This window comes from Lissotriton helveticus, chromosome 10 (genome assembly GCF_964261635.1).
Source record: "Lissotriton helveticus chromosome 10, aLisHel1.1, whole genome shotgun sequence".
Classification (NCBI taxonomy): Eukaryota; Metazoa; Chordata; class Amphibia; order Caudata; family Salamandridae; genus Lissotriton; species Lissotriton helveticus.
Genome location: NC_136071.1, coordinates 131222484 through 131239364, shown reverse-complemented (window position 1 = coordinate 131239364; position 16881 = coordinate 131222484). Strand labels below are relative to the sequence as shown.

At 42.8% G+C, this 16881-nt stretch overlaps 1 protein-coding gene and 1 long non-coding RNA gene across 3 annotated transcripts in view; one reads left to right on the top strand and one right to left on the bottom strand.

Moving 5' to 3' along the window:
* UNKL (unk like zinc finger) overlaps window positions 1-16881 on the bottom strand; it is a 513314-nt gene that overhangs the window by 383160 nt on the left and 113273 nt on the right. For both annotated transcript variants that reach the window (XM_078664930.1, XM_078664931.1), the window contains one exon: window positions 5040-5173. In XM_078664930.1, the coding sequence (XP_078521056.1) occupies window positions 5040-5173 (134 nt within the window). The remainder of the gene's footprint in view (window positions 1-5039; window positions 5174-16881) is intronic.
* LOC144786015 (uncharacterized) overlaps window positions 1-16881 on the top strand; it is a 352278-nt gene that overhangs the window by 256123 nt on the left and 79274 nt on the right. The gene's annotated exons all lie outside the window — the stretch shown is intronic.

Here is a 16881-nt window from a genome sequence, read left to right as displayed (position 1 = left end):
TGCGACTTACCAGTATGCATCTGTTCTTGGCATGTAGAGCTGCAGAGTTGCACACTGTGCATAGATCGATACCTAGTGTTGGGCCCGGATGTTTACAGTTTGTTGTTGTCCTGAAAAGTTCTTTGGAAGTCACAAGATAGGTGACTCCTCCTTGGACCACATTGCGCATGGGCATCGGCTCCATCCCCAGATTGTTTTTCGCCATTAGGGAAATGATGGAGCTTTGCAAGAAAAAGGAAGGATGCCCGTGTAATTAGTATCCAATTAAGATAATACTGGAACAGAGAAGGGTAGTGGGGAGGCGGGTGGGCGTGTGCAACTCTGCAGCTTTCCATGCCAAGAACAGATGCATACTGGTAAGTAGCATTTTCCGTTCGAGGGGCTTTAGGAGGAACGGATAACGTCCGTTTAGCTTTGTGGTAACAAATCTGTATGCATTTGACAATCCATCTCGCTATCCCAGATTTTGAAATGGGATTACCCTTGTGTGGTGGTGAGAAAGACACAAAAAGTTGTGTTGTCTTACGAAAGGGTTGTGTCCTTTCTATGTAGTATAGCAATGCTCTTTTGACATCTAACATGTGAAGAGCTCTTTCTGCTACTGTCTGTGGTTGCGAGAAGAAAACGGGCAGTTTCACAGATTGATTGAGATGGAAGGGAGAAATGACTTTGGGCAGGAATTTTGGATTAGTACGCAGAACTACCTTATTATTATGCATTTGCAAGAAGGGTTCTTGAATGGTTAGTGCTTGTAGTTCACTAACTCTCCGCAGAGAAGTAATAGCTACTAGGAACGCAATTTTCCACGTTAAAAATTGTAATTCACATTTATGTAAGGGTTCTAAGGGAGGTCCCATTAACTGTGTGAGAACAATGTTTAAATTCCACCCTGGTGAGGGTGGTACTCTGGGAGGAATTATTCTTTTAAGGCATTCCATACAGGCTTTAATGGCAGGCACTCTGAACAGAGATAGATGTCTGTTTTTGCAGGTATGCTGCTATTGCGGCAAGATGTAGTCTAATAGACGTATAGGCTAAGTTACATCTTTGGAGATGAAGTAAGTATCCTATGAGGTGTTGAATGGACACATCTAGGGGATTAATATTGTTGTTGCGACAATATATTACAAATCGTTTCCACTTGGCTGCATAACATGCCCTAGTGGTTGGACATCTAGCTTCTTTTATGACGTTCATGATGTCTGGAGGAAGGTTCAGATATCCAAATTCTAGGATTTCAGGAGCCAGATCACAAGGTTGAGCTGAGCTGGGTCCGGGTATCTGATCTCTCCACGGTTCTGTGTTAAGAGGTGTGGAGACAGGTGCAATTTTTGGTGTGGTACTACAGACAGTTGTAGCAGTGTGGTGTACCACGGTTGTCTGGCCCACGTTGGAGCAACTAGGATGAGGGTCAGAGAATGCTGCTGTAGTTTGCGTACTACTAGTGGCATGAGTGGTAGAGGTGGAAAAGCGTACGCAAATCTGTTTGACCAGTTCATCCATTCCGCATTGCCTTTGGACAGTGGGTGTGGATATCTGGCGGCGAAGCTTGGGCATTTGGCGTTTTCATGGGTGGCAAATAGGTCTATCTGAGGCTGTCCCCACATCTGAAAGAAGGGTTGAAGAACTTGCATATGAAGTTCCCACTCGTGGGTCTGTTGTATTTGACGACTTAACAGATCCGCTATGGTATTTTTTACTCCCGGAACATGCTGGATTAGAAGGAATATGTTTTGAGGTATAGCCCACCGCCATATGTCCTGTGCTAGTTGAGAGAGTTGCAGGGAGTGTGTTCCGCCCTGCTTCTGTATGTAATACATGGCTGTCATGTTGTCCATATGGAGTAACTTTTGTTGTGGCGTCCACCTGCCTTGCATGGTGTGGTGCAGTAGGTGGGCTCCCCAGCCGGAGAGCGATGCGTCCGCTGTCAAGACTATCTGAGGAACTGGCTCTAGAAACGGTCGCCCTTTGGAAAGGTTTTTGGTGTTCTACCACTGCAGAGAGCGATGAGTTCGACCGCCTACCAACATTAGGTCTGTTAATTGGCCTTGAGCCTGGTTCCATTGACGTGATAAGCACTCCTGAAGAGGACGCATTTGTAGTCTTGCGTGGGGTACCATGAAAATGCAAGAGGCCATCATTCCTATGAGTTGCATGAACACACTGGAAGGGAGTTTTGTAGCTGAAACTTGTTAGAAGAGTTTGCATGCTGGCTATCCTTGCTGGAGAGGGATAGGCTAGCGCTGTTGAGGTGTTTATTGTGGCACCGAGGTATTGTTGTACTGTGGATGGTTGCAGATGAGACTTGGTGTGGTTTATTGTGAACCCCAAGTTGTGGAGCAGTTGGATGGTGGCATGAGTGTGTTCCATGCATTGACTGTATGAGCTGGCTTTTATGAGCCAGTCATCCAGGTACAGGAAGATGTGGATGTGCTGTCTTCTTAAATGCGCTGCCACGACTGCTAAGCACTTGGTGAATACTCTTGGTGCTGTAGTGGCTCCAAATGGGAGTACTTTGAATTGATAGTGCTGCCCGTCTATTACAAACCTGAGATACTTCCTGTGAGCTTTGTGAATGGGAATGTGGAAGTATGCGTCCTTGAGATCTAGAGTAGCAAGGAAGTTATTTTGTAACAGGAGCGGAAGGACTTGTTGGAGTGTGACCATGTCAAAATGGTCTGACTGTATGTATATGTTTAGCGGTCTGAAGTCTAAAATAGGTCTTAGAGAGCCGTCCTTCTTTGGGATTAGAAAATATAGAGAGTAAATTCCCTTGTTTTATTAGTGCAGAGGAACTGGTTCTATTGCACTTTTTTCTAGCAGAGATACTACTTCTTGCTTTAAAAGTGATAGATGTTCTTGTGACATTGGACGCTGTTTGAGTGGTATGTTTGGGGGGGGTAGATGTTAGTTCTAAACAGTAACCTGACTGGATAATCTATCGCACCCACCTGTCTGATGTGATGTTGGTCCAGGCAGGTAGGAATTGTTGCAGTCTTCCCCCCACAGGAGTGGAATGTTGGGGGGGGGGGGGAAGGAGAGGAAAGTCATTGGGCAGGGGTAGAAGCAGAGCGGGAGTTGTTGGTTTTGCCTCTGCCTTTGTTGTTGTTACCCCTGTAACCCCCTTCTCTGGTAGCCCTTAGTGAATGTGGATTGGCTAGGGGTTTTGTAAGAAGTGGTGGGGCTTTCCGAGGAGTAGCCTTTTGTGTTGCCTCTGTACGATGAGCGACGAAAAGAACGTCTGGGAGCATGCTGCTGCAAGGCTCCCATAGATTTTGCTGTATCGGTGTCTTTTTTTCATTTTTTCTAAAGACACGTCAACATTTGGGCCACATAAATGTGTCTCATCAAATGGCTGATTAAGTATGGAGTTTTGTACTTCAGGTTTAAAACCTGAAATATGTAGCCAGGCATGTCTACGTAGAAGAGTGCTGGTATTGATTGCCCTTGAGGCGGTATCTGCAGCATCTAGGGCACAACAAATGGAAGTATTAGGAATATTTTTACCTTCCTGTATAAGTTCATTGGCCCTTTTTTGTATTTATCTGGTAGATGCTGCATTATGGACTCCAGTTCATCGTAATGTGCCCTATATCATCTTGAAAGCAACGCTTGGGTGTTGGCAATGCGCCAGATGTTAGCTGCTTGTGACGCTGTTCGTTTACCGGAGGCGTCAAGGAGCTTAGATTCTTTGTCTGGTGAGGCCTCGTCTGATGTCTGAGAATTAGCTTGTTTACGTGCATTAAACACTATTAAGGAATCTAATGGTGCTGGGCCTTTAATATAAACTGGATCTGTAGGGGCAGCTTTGTATTTTTTCTCAATGCGAGGATTGAGGACCCTAGCCCTGACAGGATCCTAAAAAACATCTGTTGCGTGCATGATGACACCCTTAAGCATTGACAAAATGGCAGTAGACCTTTGTGTGTTATCAAAAGTGTCTACTAGGAAATCTTCCTCCGCTGCATCAGTGTGTAAGTCCACCCCATGATATTGGGCAGCTCTTTGAACTAGTAGGTTAAAACCTATAGTGTCCTCTCGTGGGGAAGGTCTGGAAGGGTATACATCATCTTGTGAGATGTAAGTCACATCAGGGGTGTTGTAATCATCGCATGGATTAGGTGACTGAGGAGGACTATTGGTCCCTGCTGGGTCATGTGCACCCCCACCTGTGTCATCAGAGTCTGTGTCTACATCATCGTCTGGATTAGTAGATCAACGATTGGTTATGGCTCTATATAGGTCATTTATAGCGTGGAAAAGCTTACAGCACGGAATAAAAGTTACCATAAGACAGTAAGCTTTACCAATTTTAAAACGGTGAGGATTATTCTTATATGTTCTCACGGGTCCTTAAGCACGCGCATTGTCATAGCACACATAGGAAGTACACTCACATTTAGGTTCTTTCTATTGTTTGTTTTCATTGGGTTGAGGTTTCCTTTTTTTCCCAAGTGCACACACATTTCTTTTTTGGAAAGAAGGCAACCGATGATGAGAAGTGGGCTTGCTGGCGAGTACCAGTCAGCGGCACCCTTGGTGTTGTTACCGTGAGGTGCTTTCTTTCCTCCCTACACTTTTTTCAGTTTATGGGTGGGCTTTTGATGGTAGTTCTGTATTTTAGAATTGGGATACACAACAGCAAAGTGACCGTTTGGACATAGGGGGTATTGTGGATGAGGTTATAGAGAGGAACCCCCCTCATGCTGGAAATAGTGTATCCAATCAGGGGCAGCCATCTAGTGTTTTTGAAGGTACTGAGCGGAGGGCTGGCTGTCCTGCTGTTTTTTCCCCCTGTAGCTCCTATTGTATTGATTAATAAATAGCACACCAAAAGTCACCTCTAACCTAACGGGACTGGCTTTAATTCCATTCATACGGTTTAAGAATGCTGGAGTAAACGGATACTTTACCAGCTGGCATCACACTACCTGGGAGGAAGAAGATAGATTGGATATTGTTTGCATACTTATCTGTGGTCTTCTCAGCTGACTATTCCATTGTAATAGCATGACATAGAAAAGACACAACATATTTACCTTGCCATCTTGGATCTTCCCCAAGTATTTTTTCTATCATTGCTTGACTTGCTAGAACACCAGGCTGTAGGTCAGGGATGCCATCGCTGTTTCCGAGCTGGCCATTTTGTAAGGCTTCCTGTGCCTGCATTTCTCTGAAACAAATTACATTCATTAATCTACTTGAACCACTAATGAATTGGTTAAAAAAGAAAACAGCATTTGCTTTGATAAAACATTCCCTAGTAAGGGGTTTGAAATAAAGTCAATGCCACTAGGCAGCAAGCTGTCACAAGACTAGCATGTTGAGTATGGTAATTAAGCTACAAAAATGAATGAATTACACACAACATAGTCTTTGTTTATAGTTAAGAAACTTACTTTTATTTATTTCATACATGATGAAATAGGGCTGAGGTTCAGCCAATCATCAGATCAGAAAATTCTGTATTCAGTGAAAAGCCATAAAAGACAAACACATAGATAAAATACAAATGCATAGATACATCTGTGACAGCCTAGTTTAGAAAGTCACAAATTATAGTAGTAGTAGTACATCTGCCTGAAGCTGATTTCCCAACCTTTTTTTCTCATTCTCACAGCAGGCAATAAAAATGTATAAACCGTTGAGCAAACAAATTCAGATTGAAGCAGCTGGAGATGCAGTAATGCGGCTCTACATGGTCTTATATGGAGTACCTTTAGAAGTGGTAGTAGGAACAGTTTCCTCAGTTCATCATGAACTCACAAAAGAAAATTAAGTTTAGCAGTTTAAATTGATCATACAGGCCTAGATCAAGCTCCAATGCCCTACAAGAACCACTAAGGTGGGAGACCAGATAATGAGCTGTGTCAAATCAAAAGCGAATTAAATAAAACCAGTGTCTGACATTTTTAATGAAGCCCAAACAGGGCTCCATAGCCTCAGTGGTTGAAAGGAAACAATTTCTTGCTGCCGACTTCTTGATCAATTTAAGGCATTCATTCCCAGCAAAAAAGATTGCTTTAAATGTATTTTTATAAGCTCCTTCCTGGATGTAGTGATGCACACTGGGTTGCTAAATTCTTGTCTACTTAACTTGGCAAATTGCTCTTTAATGTCTCGCAGCCATGAATGGACATTGCGTTATCGTGCCTCGGGCAGTCAAAAATAACAAGACTGTCACAATTAGTTTCCTCTTTTGACCAGATTGAGATTTAGAGTATTAATGGGCACAATTTCACAAAAACCCTCTATAAAAAAAAAGAAAGAAAAAAGACAGGGGATATTTTAGGTGGCAGGTCGAGTAACTGGTGGGGCCCCAATCTCTTCAAAAAGGTACTTTCAGATCGCTCAATGTGGTAGCATCGGATACACCCCCAGATACCTACACCATATGTAGCCACTGAAAAAGATTTATCTTGGTAAATGTAAATCATGGCGTCTAATGGTTTGAACCCTATCTTGTCTGAGAAGCAGAAAACTGCAGCAGTGGATTCTTAAGCTGGGACTTTCTTAACTTCAAAAGCTTCTGCCAATTACACTTTGCATCAAATCGGACCCTCAAAACAAGTGTAGGCTGGTATGCCCATAATCCTAAACTCCTTTATCAAATGCAGGGCTTGAGAAATCCCAATAATTGTACTAGTCCTGCAGGACTAGTACCTTAACAAATGTCCTCGACCTAACTGCAACCTTCTTGACCTCCGTCTCTGAAAGCGGAGCAAATGTGACAAGTTAACAAGATTTAAAGGCATCTTTATTGCTCATTAACTTTGTGAGCAATAAAAATACCTTTAAATCTTGTTATCTTGTCACATTTGTTCCGTTTTCACAGACAGAGGACAAAAGTTTGTTTGTTTTCCTACTCGCCAGAAAGGGCGAGTAGGACCTAAAAACAGCTCGACCTTGTTAAATTTAGCTCGACTATGCAAGCGGTCAAGTGAAATTTTCAAGCCCTGAAATGTGTTGGAATCTTTAGATTCTTGGCAAAACAGGTTATAGTAAATGATTTGGAGATGTTGATGGTTAAATTCCACCTGCCCACAAACAGAGTAAAAGTCTCCAGAAAAGCAGTCCTTGCCATTACGACAATTATCAGCATAAAGTAATATAGGGGTTTGTCTGTTTCCCACTTTCTGATTATCCACCCTTAAATTGGTCATCATGCGCTCCAGGTTATTGATATAAAAAGAGTGAAAAGTAAAGAGGCCAGGCCTTGCCTGCCCCCTCTCCAAATCCTAAATAGGCTGGAACACTCGCCACCTCAGTTGAATCTAACAGAAGTAGTGATATTATTGTGCAATTGTCGAAGTAGATCCACCAGAGGTTCCTCTACTCCAAATGAGGTCATCAGGTCCCAGAGCCTAGAGCGACTCACAAAATAAAAGGCAGAGTTTAGGTCCATAAAGGCGAGCTGGATAAATTCTTTTTTTGCTCGTGTATTGTTGAAAAGTAAATAAAGAGTCAAACTCTGGCCAATAGGAACAAAGTCCCTCACAGAACCCATACTGGGCTTCAGAGAGGATGGAATTGTCCTAGGCCCATGACTCCAATCGGTCTAAGAAGACTCTACCCAAAACCTTAGCTGTGGAGTCAATCAAGGATAGTGGACAGTAACATCTAGGGTCTGACCTGTCTCCCTTTCTAAACACAGAGACAAAAATCTCATTTTACCTAGATTGTGCAGGCCCCCTTTGAGCTGCCCTCCTCAGAAAACTGACAGAGGGGCCCAAAAATCAATAATTTTCACCCAAAATGTCCATATAGACCCAGTGATAGACTATCACGTTGTTCTGTGGGCTGCATAAAATTGCTGTGGACGCTTCTACTAAGTTGAAAGTTAGTTTGCCATAGATTTCCCTTCTACCTACACCAGAAATCGGACCAGTGACTCCTTCTATGGGAGGACATTTATAGATATTTGAAAAAAGTGAGATACCCATTTCTCAATAGGAATAGAGACATCAGAAACTGCACTGTGACCATCCCTAAAATAGGATGCAATCACGGTCTTCCAAAACCTGATACCAACAGCTTTTCCTCTTGAAACGCGTATCTTTGTACTGAAACCTACACAGTCTGATTTCCTCTGGGACACGCGGGGTATACTTGCGGGCGGCAATGCGTCGCTATTAAGCAAACTCCATCAAATAATTTCTTCTTTTAGTGGCTTCTGGACCTGAAAGGTACCATCATAAGTTTTCTGATAGTCTGACAGATTAAAATAAAGGAGCTCAACTGGATTGCCATCTTACCCCGAACAAATTAAAATGTCTGTCAGATTCAAATTCAGCAACACAGACAAAAACTGCAGAGGGCCAACTGTGGCCCATTTTGTTAATATGCCCCTTTTCTTTTGGACCAATCATATTTTGTGGTGGCTAATATGTGGCTAACTTCATTCAGCCTTTCAGAATCAAGTCTGGTGTGTGGCTAACTATGCACCAGCCCTACAAGCCATTCATTGTCTCAGTCCAAACCTGTGACCGAATGGGCAGTATCCGTATAGGATTTTTAGTGGCAAACAAGACATTGGATTCTTACACTTTTTGTAGATATTAGCCTGATAGTGTGGTTGCTCTGCCCAGGCGTGGCAAGCTTTCAGAGGCAATATCTCCAACTCTGCAGATATTCATGTAGTGAAAAATTAAACTATGCACGTCAAATAACTTATTCACCCACCTCATGCAAAAAAAATGGTCATTCTTTTTGACCCAAGTATTTATAACGAACAAGTAACTTACCTTCGGTAATGCATTATCTGGTAGAGACAGGATCTAGTAGCAGATTCCTTACTTTAGAATCTTCCCATGGTGCAAGACTGGACCCGGAACGTTTTTCCCCGTTGCACACCCGCCCGTCGGTAGAGGAAGTCGCGCAACTCCATATCAACGTCGTCCACATGATGCGTCATCGACAATGTCCATATAACTTCCTCACTGACATCAGTTTCTTCAATTACTATTTTCCACGCTCAAAACATGGAGCCACATATAGAAACTGCCTACTGAAACAGTGTGCTAAAATAAAAGGCACCCGTGTGTCGAATAATCACTGTATTCAGCTTTTTTTCTTCCTCTTCAGGATATGACTGACCATAATGAAATCTTTGAGACAAAAGAAGACTCAGTTCATAGAGCGGGGAGGGCGGGAGGGTTGTTAAGGAATCAGAGGTTAGATCCTATCTCTACCAGGTAATGCATTACCGAAGGTAAGTAACTTGTCCATCTCATAGAGACATCTAGTTGCACATTCTTTACTTTAGAATCAAATGCCAAAGTCATACCATCACTAGAGAACGGTCTGCGAACTCAGACCATAAAAAGTCTCTTACTATAACAAAACTGGTCCAGAACAAGAGAAAAAGACCCGACTTTCATAATAATTTAGAGGAGCATTAACCTAATCTCCTGCATAAAAAGCTGTGGAAGGAACCACAGGTAAGTAAAGTCAAAACACATTTAAACTATGGGACCAAAATACCTTTGTTACAATGACAAATCTGTGTTAGAAGCCAACTATCAATACCAGTATAAAACTATTAGCATTTCTTACGGGATCTGAACCATGCATTCTCACCGCACAATAACTGAACGGATTCACAGTAACAAAAGTCCTAAAAACATAAAACGCATGGAAATAACATTACCCACTGACAATAAAATTTCGTTACCAAATGACCCTATGAAAATAAACCCATTTGGACTTGCATCCATGCCCGACCGCATGTTAGAAACTGTGGAACACAGAACAGCAGGCCATGCACTGAGCAAAACCTTTATGCAGTATAAAGTTTCAGCCTAGCCAGTAAAGCCCTTCAAATTACACAGAGAAAAATCCATCTCCCATGGAGAAAGCATAAAGAATATTCTTATCAAAAAGAAGTTAAAGACAACAATAGCAATTATAGGTACAGAAGCAGTCTTTTCTATGTCAAAAAGAACTAGAAATGATATAAATACATAGAAGTAAAATAATTAAAAACGCCAACAACAGAAAATTTATTTTAAAAAAATAAAGCCAAATAATCTGCAGATAATACGGACATAACAGTATGGCACTTCAGTGGGATCATCTCATTTAGGAAAGCAACAGCCATCCAATCCGTCAGAGTAATGCAATTGCCTGAGACAGCACCATTAAGCAATATTAGTATAAAGTTGAACAAGATATTAAGTATGGCAAAGTACACCTTCATAAAGAAAAAAAGGTACACCATTAGAGGAAAATGTCCTTCAGAAAAGAAAAGAATCTTAAGTAATCACTCACAGCGTTATAACAATTTAAAAAGAGTCAAAAATGTTAAGTATCCTTCATAAGGATTAGAATTGAATTGAATGAGAGACTACGTCTTGTTGGAGACCTATAATAGCATGACATAATCCTAGGAAAACAAATGAACATGCTCAAGGAACATGTATAAAACAACAATGTCTACATGAAAAACATGTACTGTCTTAAAGCTCAAAGATGGTAAGCTTTTGCTTACTAATGTTCAAAATCTAGAAAAGGAAATAACTTTTACCATCAATTATAAGTAACAGCATCCATCAACTAAACATAAGACATATACCAGGGGTAAAGCTAACAATGTGGGCTACCAGCTATTTTCAGTGAAAATACCAGAAGGAATCTTCAAGATAGGCACCTCCAGTGCTGTACTATCCCATCAACAGTACTTCAGTCTATTGATGTATGGCCATAAATGAAGCATAAGGTCAAACAAATACCACATAAAAGTAGAAGAGACACTTCATCATATTAACCAAAACTAATAAGAGGATCATTGTACATAAACCGCACATCCAACGGCAGATTGTATACATTGAGACTACCATGGGTACAAATTTCAAAACTACCTAACAAGAGGTACCAAACTTCACAAATGTATGATATCATACATCCGAAAAATAACCAGACACAAAAGGTAGAACTCTAGATACCAAAATGTGAAACTACTAGCGCACAGGCTGAGCAATCCCAGCTCAAAGCACTGGGTGAGCCTCACCCAGTGTCCCCAAGTTGCAATCCTAAGGGTTCAACTACCCTTATTATAAAGTTCAAACAAATTTCACCAAATATTTTCCACAATTTAGGAATTTATTATATACTTTTTAAATCACAATCTTGTCAATCACATGTGAATTTCGTGTTATCCTTCAAAATTACATTTTCCTGTTGAAGTTCAACATGGCACTAACATAATCCCAATGCATTTCGGGTAAATACCCTTCTTCAGGGGTATGTTTCTCTGAAAAGAAAAAAGTCTAAAAATCAAGGGCTGAAAACCTCTTGTACAATGCAGGAATATACAATCCCATTGTGGGCGGCATTCTAGAACGAGGTGCTTAAACATCAAGAAAGTGTAATAAGTAAAAGAACAGAGAAAGCATCATCTTAGAGGCCCCAGTAAAGCATAGAAATGCGTCGTCACGTATACGAAAGGTAGAACAATCGTATGAACCGTGTTCTAACGTGGCATCAACAAAAGAAACATCATAGCACTATATATCACGGTGAAGCATGAGCTATGCCGGGTACACGTGATGAAACGTACATGTACAGCAGAGTGTCAAAGAAACAATAAGGAAGACGGAGTGCAACGGTGCGACGGTGAGACAAATTCAATACCGGGTGCATGGATAGGTGTTTCGACGTGCCTAAAAAACCTCTTGTACCCCTGTAAATAAAACCAATGTCCGAAAGGTGCTTGGCTATAACGTGAACTCGCAGGTATTGATGAAATAACAAACCTAGTGAATGCCATGGAAAGTTACCGGTCTGCCTCTGCAGTTCAGATACTATCCTAGACTGGAAACAAAGTGCGTGGTGTAACTACGAATAAAATTGGAAGAACCAATTGCCGTAATCTCGAATCAAAGTAGAAATAAATAAGGCTTACCGGTGGATCAAGTTCTGTATCTGGTCAAACCGTAACACTGATGTGACACCGGCATGAAAACGCCAGGTCTTATGGGTAATGATCCCTTCCGAAATAATCGAAACAGAAAAGGGACATTTGGACGAAGAGAACAGGTGCCATGTTGGGAGATGTGAACGTTAGACGGGTGCAATAAGAGATGAGGTGTAAAGTGAAATGTGGCTCTACAACGATATTCAGGGGGTTTAATAGGGTCATAACGATCATAAAAAAGAGCATATGTGCATGTGCAATAGGGTGTACCTGGGCGAAGTCAGTGTTAGAAACATAGATGTATTTTAAATTAAAACTCTTCTGTACACATCACTAAAGGGAGACAGTCATCAAAAAAAATCTAAAGAATAAAAGCAATGGTAACAGTATGTGAAAACAAGCATATTTTAAAAGAACACCACTGTACTCCATAATGTCATTGAGACCCTTAGGTTGCCCTGAGTCTTTCTGTGCACATCACTAAAGAGTGATAAAGTCATCTAAAGACTAAGAGCATTGGTAACAGTACGTGAAAACAAGCATGTTAAAGAAAACAACTGTATTCCTTACGGTCGTTTTGACCCTTAGGTTGCCATGAGTTACATTTTTTTATCCAAATAAACCCTCACTTCAGTAATATTTTTCCGTTGTCTACTCCTTCTGTAAGAGGAACCACTTCCAGTACTAGGAATCTCAGTTGGCTGATTTTGTGTCAACGTAGTGAAATGAACTGCTACAAGTGACTGCTCGGAGTGATTCCTAATGTTGCTTTGTAGTGTAGTTCCTATATTCCTAATAGGCTCTGCGCATTGGAATAATATAAACAGCAGTGTAGACGTAGGACTGAGGTCGACTAGGTCTCTACTGACTATATTAGACTTAATTAGTTTTGCCAGCTAGCTCAGAGGTCACTAGAACATTTCTCGAATAAACAAGGAGGAGTTCAACTTCCCTGGATAGACAAGAAGGGATTAGCTTCTGACAACCATAAACATGACAACTTTGCTTCCTCAGAATAAGAGTGTATCTCTAGAGTTGTGTGAAAACAATAGACAGCTATTTTACTCAGTCAATCGTGCATACTTAGTTTCACCAGAGTGCAGAGAATAGAGAGACGGGCGTTTTCAATAAAAGGTGTTATTTATTGAGCAGTCTTCTTTCTCATGCAAGAGAAATGAATTGCCACAATTGCAATACTTATCATAAAGTAAAGTGCGTACAGTAAAAGGAGTATTATAAAATAATACTGTACAAGCATTGATATGGTTTCTTAGCCATATGATACTTTAAAATGGATAAAATGGAATATGCTACTTACCAGTATGCATCTGTTCTTGGCATGTAGGGCTGCTGATATTCATATCTTGTGCATAGATCGCCGCTTAGTGTTGGGTCCGGATGATTGCACATTGTTGTCCTGGAAGAGTCTTCGAAGTATCACAAGATAGGTGGCTCCTCCCCTGGACTACAGTGCGCATGGGCATCCTCTCCATCCTCAGATTGTTTTTCGCCATTGTGGCAGGGATGGAGTATGATACAGTAAGTGATGTCCATGCTAGAGATTAATTCTGAGTGCTACAGCAGCGACAGGCACCGGGGAGGAGGGAGGGTGATATGAATATCAGCAGCCCTACATGCCAAAAACAGATGCATACTGGTAAGTAGCATATTCCGTTCGAGGCATGTGGGCTGCTGAATTCATATCCTGTGCATAGAATGTATAGCAGTCTCCCCCTAGCGGTTGCTCGTGCCAGCTGCAGCAGTCTGAAAAAGAGTCTTGAGTACAGCCTGCCCTACAGCTGCCTGCTGTTTGGAGTGTACATCTACGCAGTAGTGTTTGGTAAATGAATGTATGGTAGTCCATGTGGCTGCCTTACATATGTCTTCTAGAGGAATGTTTCCTAGGAAAGCCATGGATGCCCCTAACTTGCGTGTTGAATGCGCTCTTGGGGGAACTGTTAATGTGCGTTTAGCTTTTTGATAACAAATCTGTATGCACTTAACAATCCATCTGGCTATACCTGATTTGGAAATGGGGTTGCCTTTGTGCTGTGGTGAAAAGGCAACAAACAGTTACTTAGTCTTTCTGGAAAGTTTTGTTCGGTTTATATAGTACAGGAGAGCTCTTTTAACGTCTAGGGTATGTAGAGCTCTTTCTGCCACGGATTCTGGATTGGGGAAGAATACTGGCAGTTCTATAGCTTGATTGATGTGAAACTGGGATACCACCTTTGGCATAAATGTAGGGTTTGTTCGCAGCACTACCCTATTTGCGTGAATTTGTATGAATGGCTCCTGAATAGTTGGGGCTTGCAGCTCACTAACTCTTCGAAGTGATGTAATCGCCACTAGAAAAGCCACTTTCCACGTTAGGAATTGTATCTCACACGAGTGTAGAGGTTCAAAAGGAGGTCCCATTAGTCTGGTTAGAACCACGTTTAGGTTCCAGACAGGTGAAGGTGGGTGTCTTGGAGGAATGATTTGTTTGAGTCCCTCTAGGAAAGCTTTAATAGCAGGTACTCTGAAGAGTGAAAGGTGCTGCCTGTTCTGAAGATAAGCTGCCACCGCAGCTAAATGTATACGTATGGAACTATAAGCCAGATTGCATCTGTGTAAATGTAACAGGTAACATATGATGTTTTGAGTAGATGCATCTAGCGGATTTATGTCATTATTGTTACAATAGATGACAAATCGTTTCCACTTCGCCGCACAGCATGCTCTGGTTGTACGTCTTCTTGCCTCCTTGATAATATTCATACAGTCAGGAGGCAAGTTCAGGTAACCAAACTCTATGACTTCAGGAGCCAGATCGCAAGGTTCAACTGTTGCGGATCTGGGTGCTGAATGTCGCCATGGCTCTGCGTTAAAAGACTGGGTGTTAATCGCAGCCTTTGATGAGGAACCACGGAAAGTTCTAGGAACGTGGTGGACCATGGTTGCCGCGCCCACGTCAGAGCAACTAGGATGAGGGTCGTTGAATGTTGTCGCAGTTTGCGTGCCACTAGTGGTATGAGCGGGGCTGGGGGAAAAGCGTACGCAAACTTGCCTGACCAGTTCATCCATATCGCATTGCCCTGAGACTACGGATGTGGAAACCTGGCGGCGAAGCTTTGGCATTTTGCGTTTTCCCTTGTGGCGAACAGGTCTATTTCTGGGTGGCCCCACCACTGGAAGTACGGTTGCAGCACTGAGGGATGTATCTCCCACTCGTACATTTGGTGGCTGTGTCTGCTGAGCAGATCCGCCATCTGGTTATCCCTGCCTGGGAGGTGTTCCGCCATGAGGAAGATGTTTCTCTGAATGGCCCACTTCCACATGCTTTGCGCTAGATGGGACAACTGTGGAGAGTGTGTCCCTCCCTGCTTCTGTATGTAGTACATGGCAGTCATGTTGTCCGTCCGGATTAACACGACTTTGTTGCACAAATGTACCTTGAACGCCTTCATTGCCAGAAAGATTGCCATCAGTTCCAGCAGGTTGATGTGCATCCTTTTTTGCTGTGTCGTCCATAGTCCCTGCACTGTGTAATGGAGGACATGCGCTCCCCATCCTAGGAGAGATGCATCCGTCGTCAGCACTATTTGTGGTACAGGCTCTTGGAACGGTCGTTCCCTGCAAAGGTTTTGTGGGTTCCACCAATGCAGAGAGCTGTATGCGCGACCGGTCACCAACACTAGGTCTTTCAATTGTCCCCGAGCCTGGTTCCACTGCCGTGCTAAGCACTCCTGAAGCGGACGCATGTGTAGTCTCGCGTGAGGGACTATGAAGATGCAGGAGGCCATCATGCCTATCAACTGCATAACACCCGTGCTGTGAGCGAGTGTTGGGGTCTGAATTTCTGAATCAGTAGTAGAATGCTGTTGATTCTTACTGAGTTTGGCTGCGCCTTTGCTGCCAGAGTGTCTAGTGTTGCTCCCAGGTACCGTTGTACATGGGCGGGCTGAAGATGAGACTTTGGGTAGTTTAATGAGAATCCGAGGCTGTGTAGGAGGTGAATAGTGCGGGACATGTGGCTGGCATATTGCTGGGCTGACTTTGCTTGGATGAGCCAGTCGTCCAGATAGGGGTAGACGTGAATATGGTTTCTCCGTAGGTGCGCCGCCACTGTCGCTAGGCACTTGGTAAACACCCTGGGGGCTGTTGGCTCCCCGAAAGGCAGTACCTTGAACTGGTAGTGCTGATTTTGGATGGTAAACCTGAGATACTTCCTGTGTGCTGGATGTATTGGTATGTGGAAATCCGCATCCTTTAGGTCTAGTGTTGCGAGGAAATCTCCCTGACTGAGCAATGGTAGAATTTGCTGTAAAGTGAGCATGTGAAAGTGTTCTGACAAGATGTATTGGTTTAGGGGCCTGAGGTCCTGTATGGGCCTGAGAGACCCGTCCTTTTTGGGGATTAAGAAGTACAGCAAGTACACCCCTGTACCCTGTTGCTGTATAGGGACGAGTTCTATGGCCCCTTTTTGCAGCATGCTGATGACTCCTTGCTGCAATAAGTGTATGTGCTCTGCGGACATAGGACGGTGCCTTGGGGGTATGTTGGGTGGAGTGGAGGTTAGCTCTAGACAATAGCCGTACTGAATAAGTTGTCTCACCCACCTGTCTGTGGTAATGCTTTCCCAGATTGGCAGGAACTGTTGTAATCTGCCCCCGACCGGTGTTACATGGTCCGGGGGCAGTGACCAGGCGTCACTGTTTAGTATTGGCGGAGGATCTGATGTTGTTATTCCCTCGTCCTCTGCCTTTACTGCTGTTGCCATGGTATCCACCTCTGCTTGTTTTATTATAGGTGGTTTGCGTGCTCCCTTTATTGTATTGAGTCTGCTGGGATGCCTGGCCCCTTGTAGCTCCTCCGTTATTGGAGCGACGAAAGGAGCCTCCTCTGAATTGTTGTGACTGCAAGGCACCCATAGATTTGGCTGTCTCTGTGTCTTTTTTAATCTTTTCTAAGATGGTGTCCACATC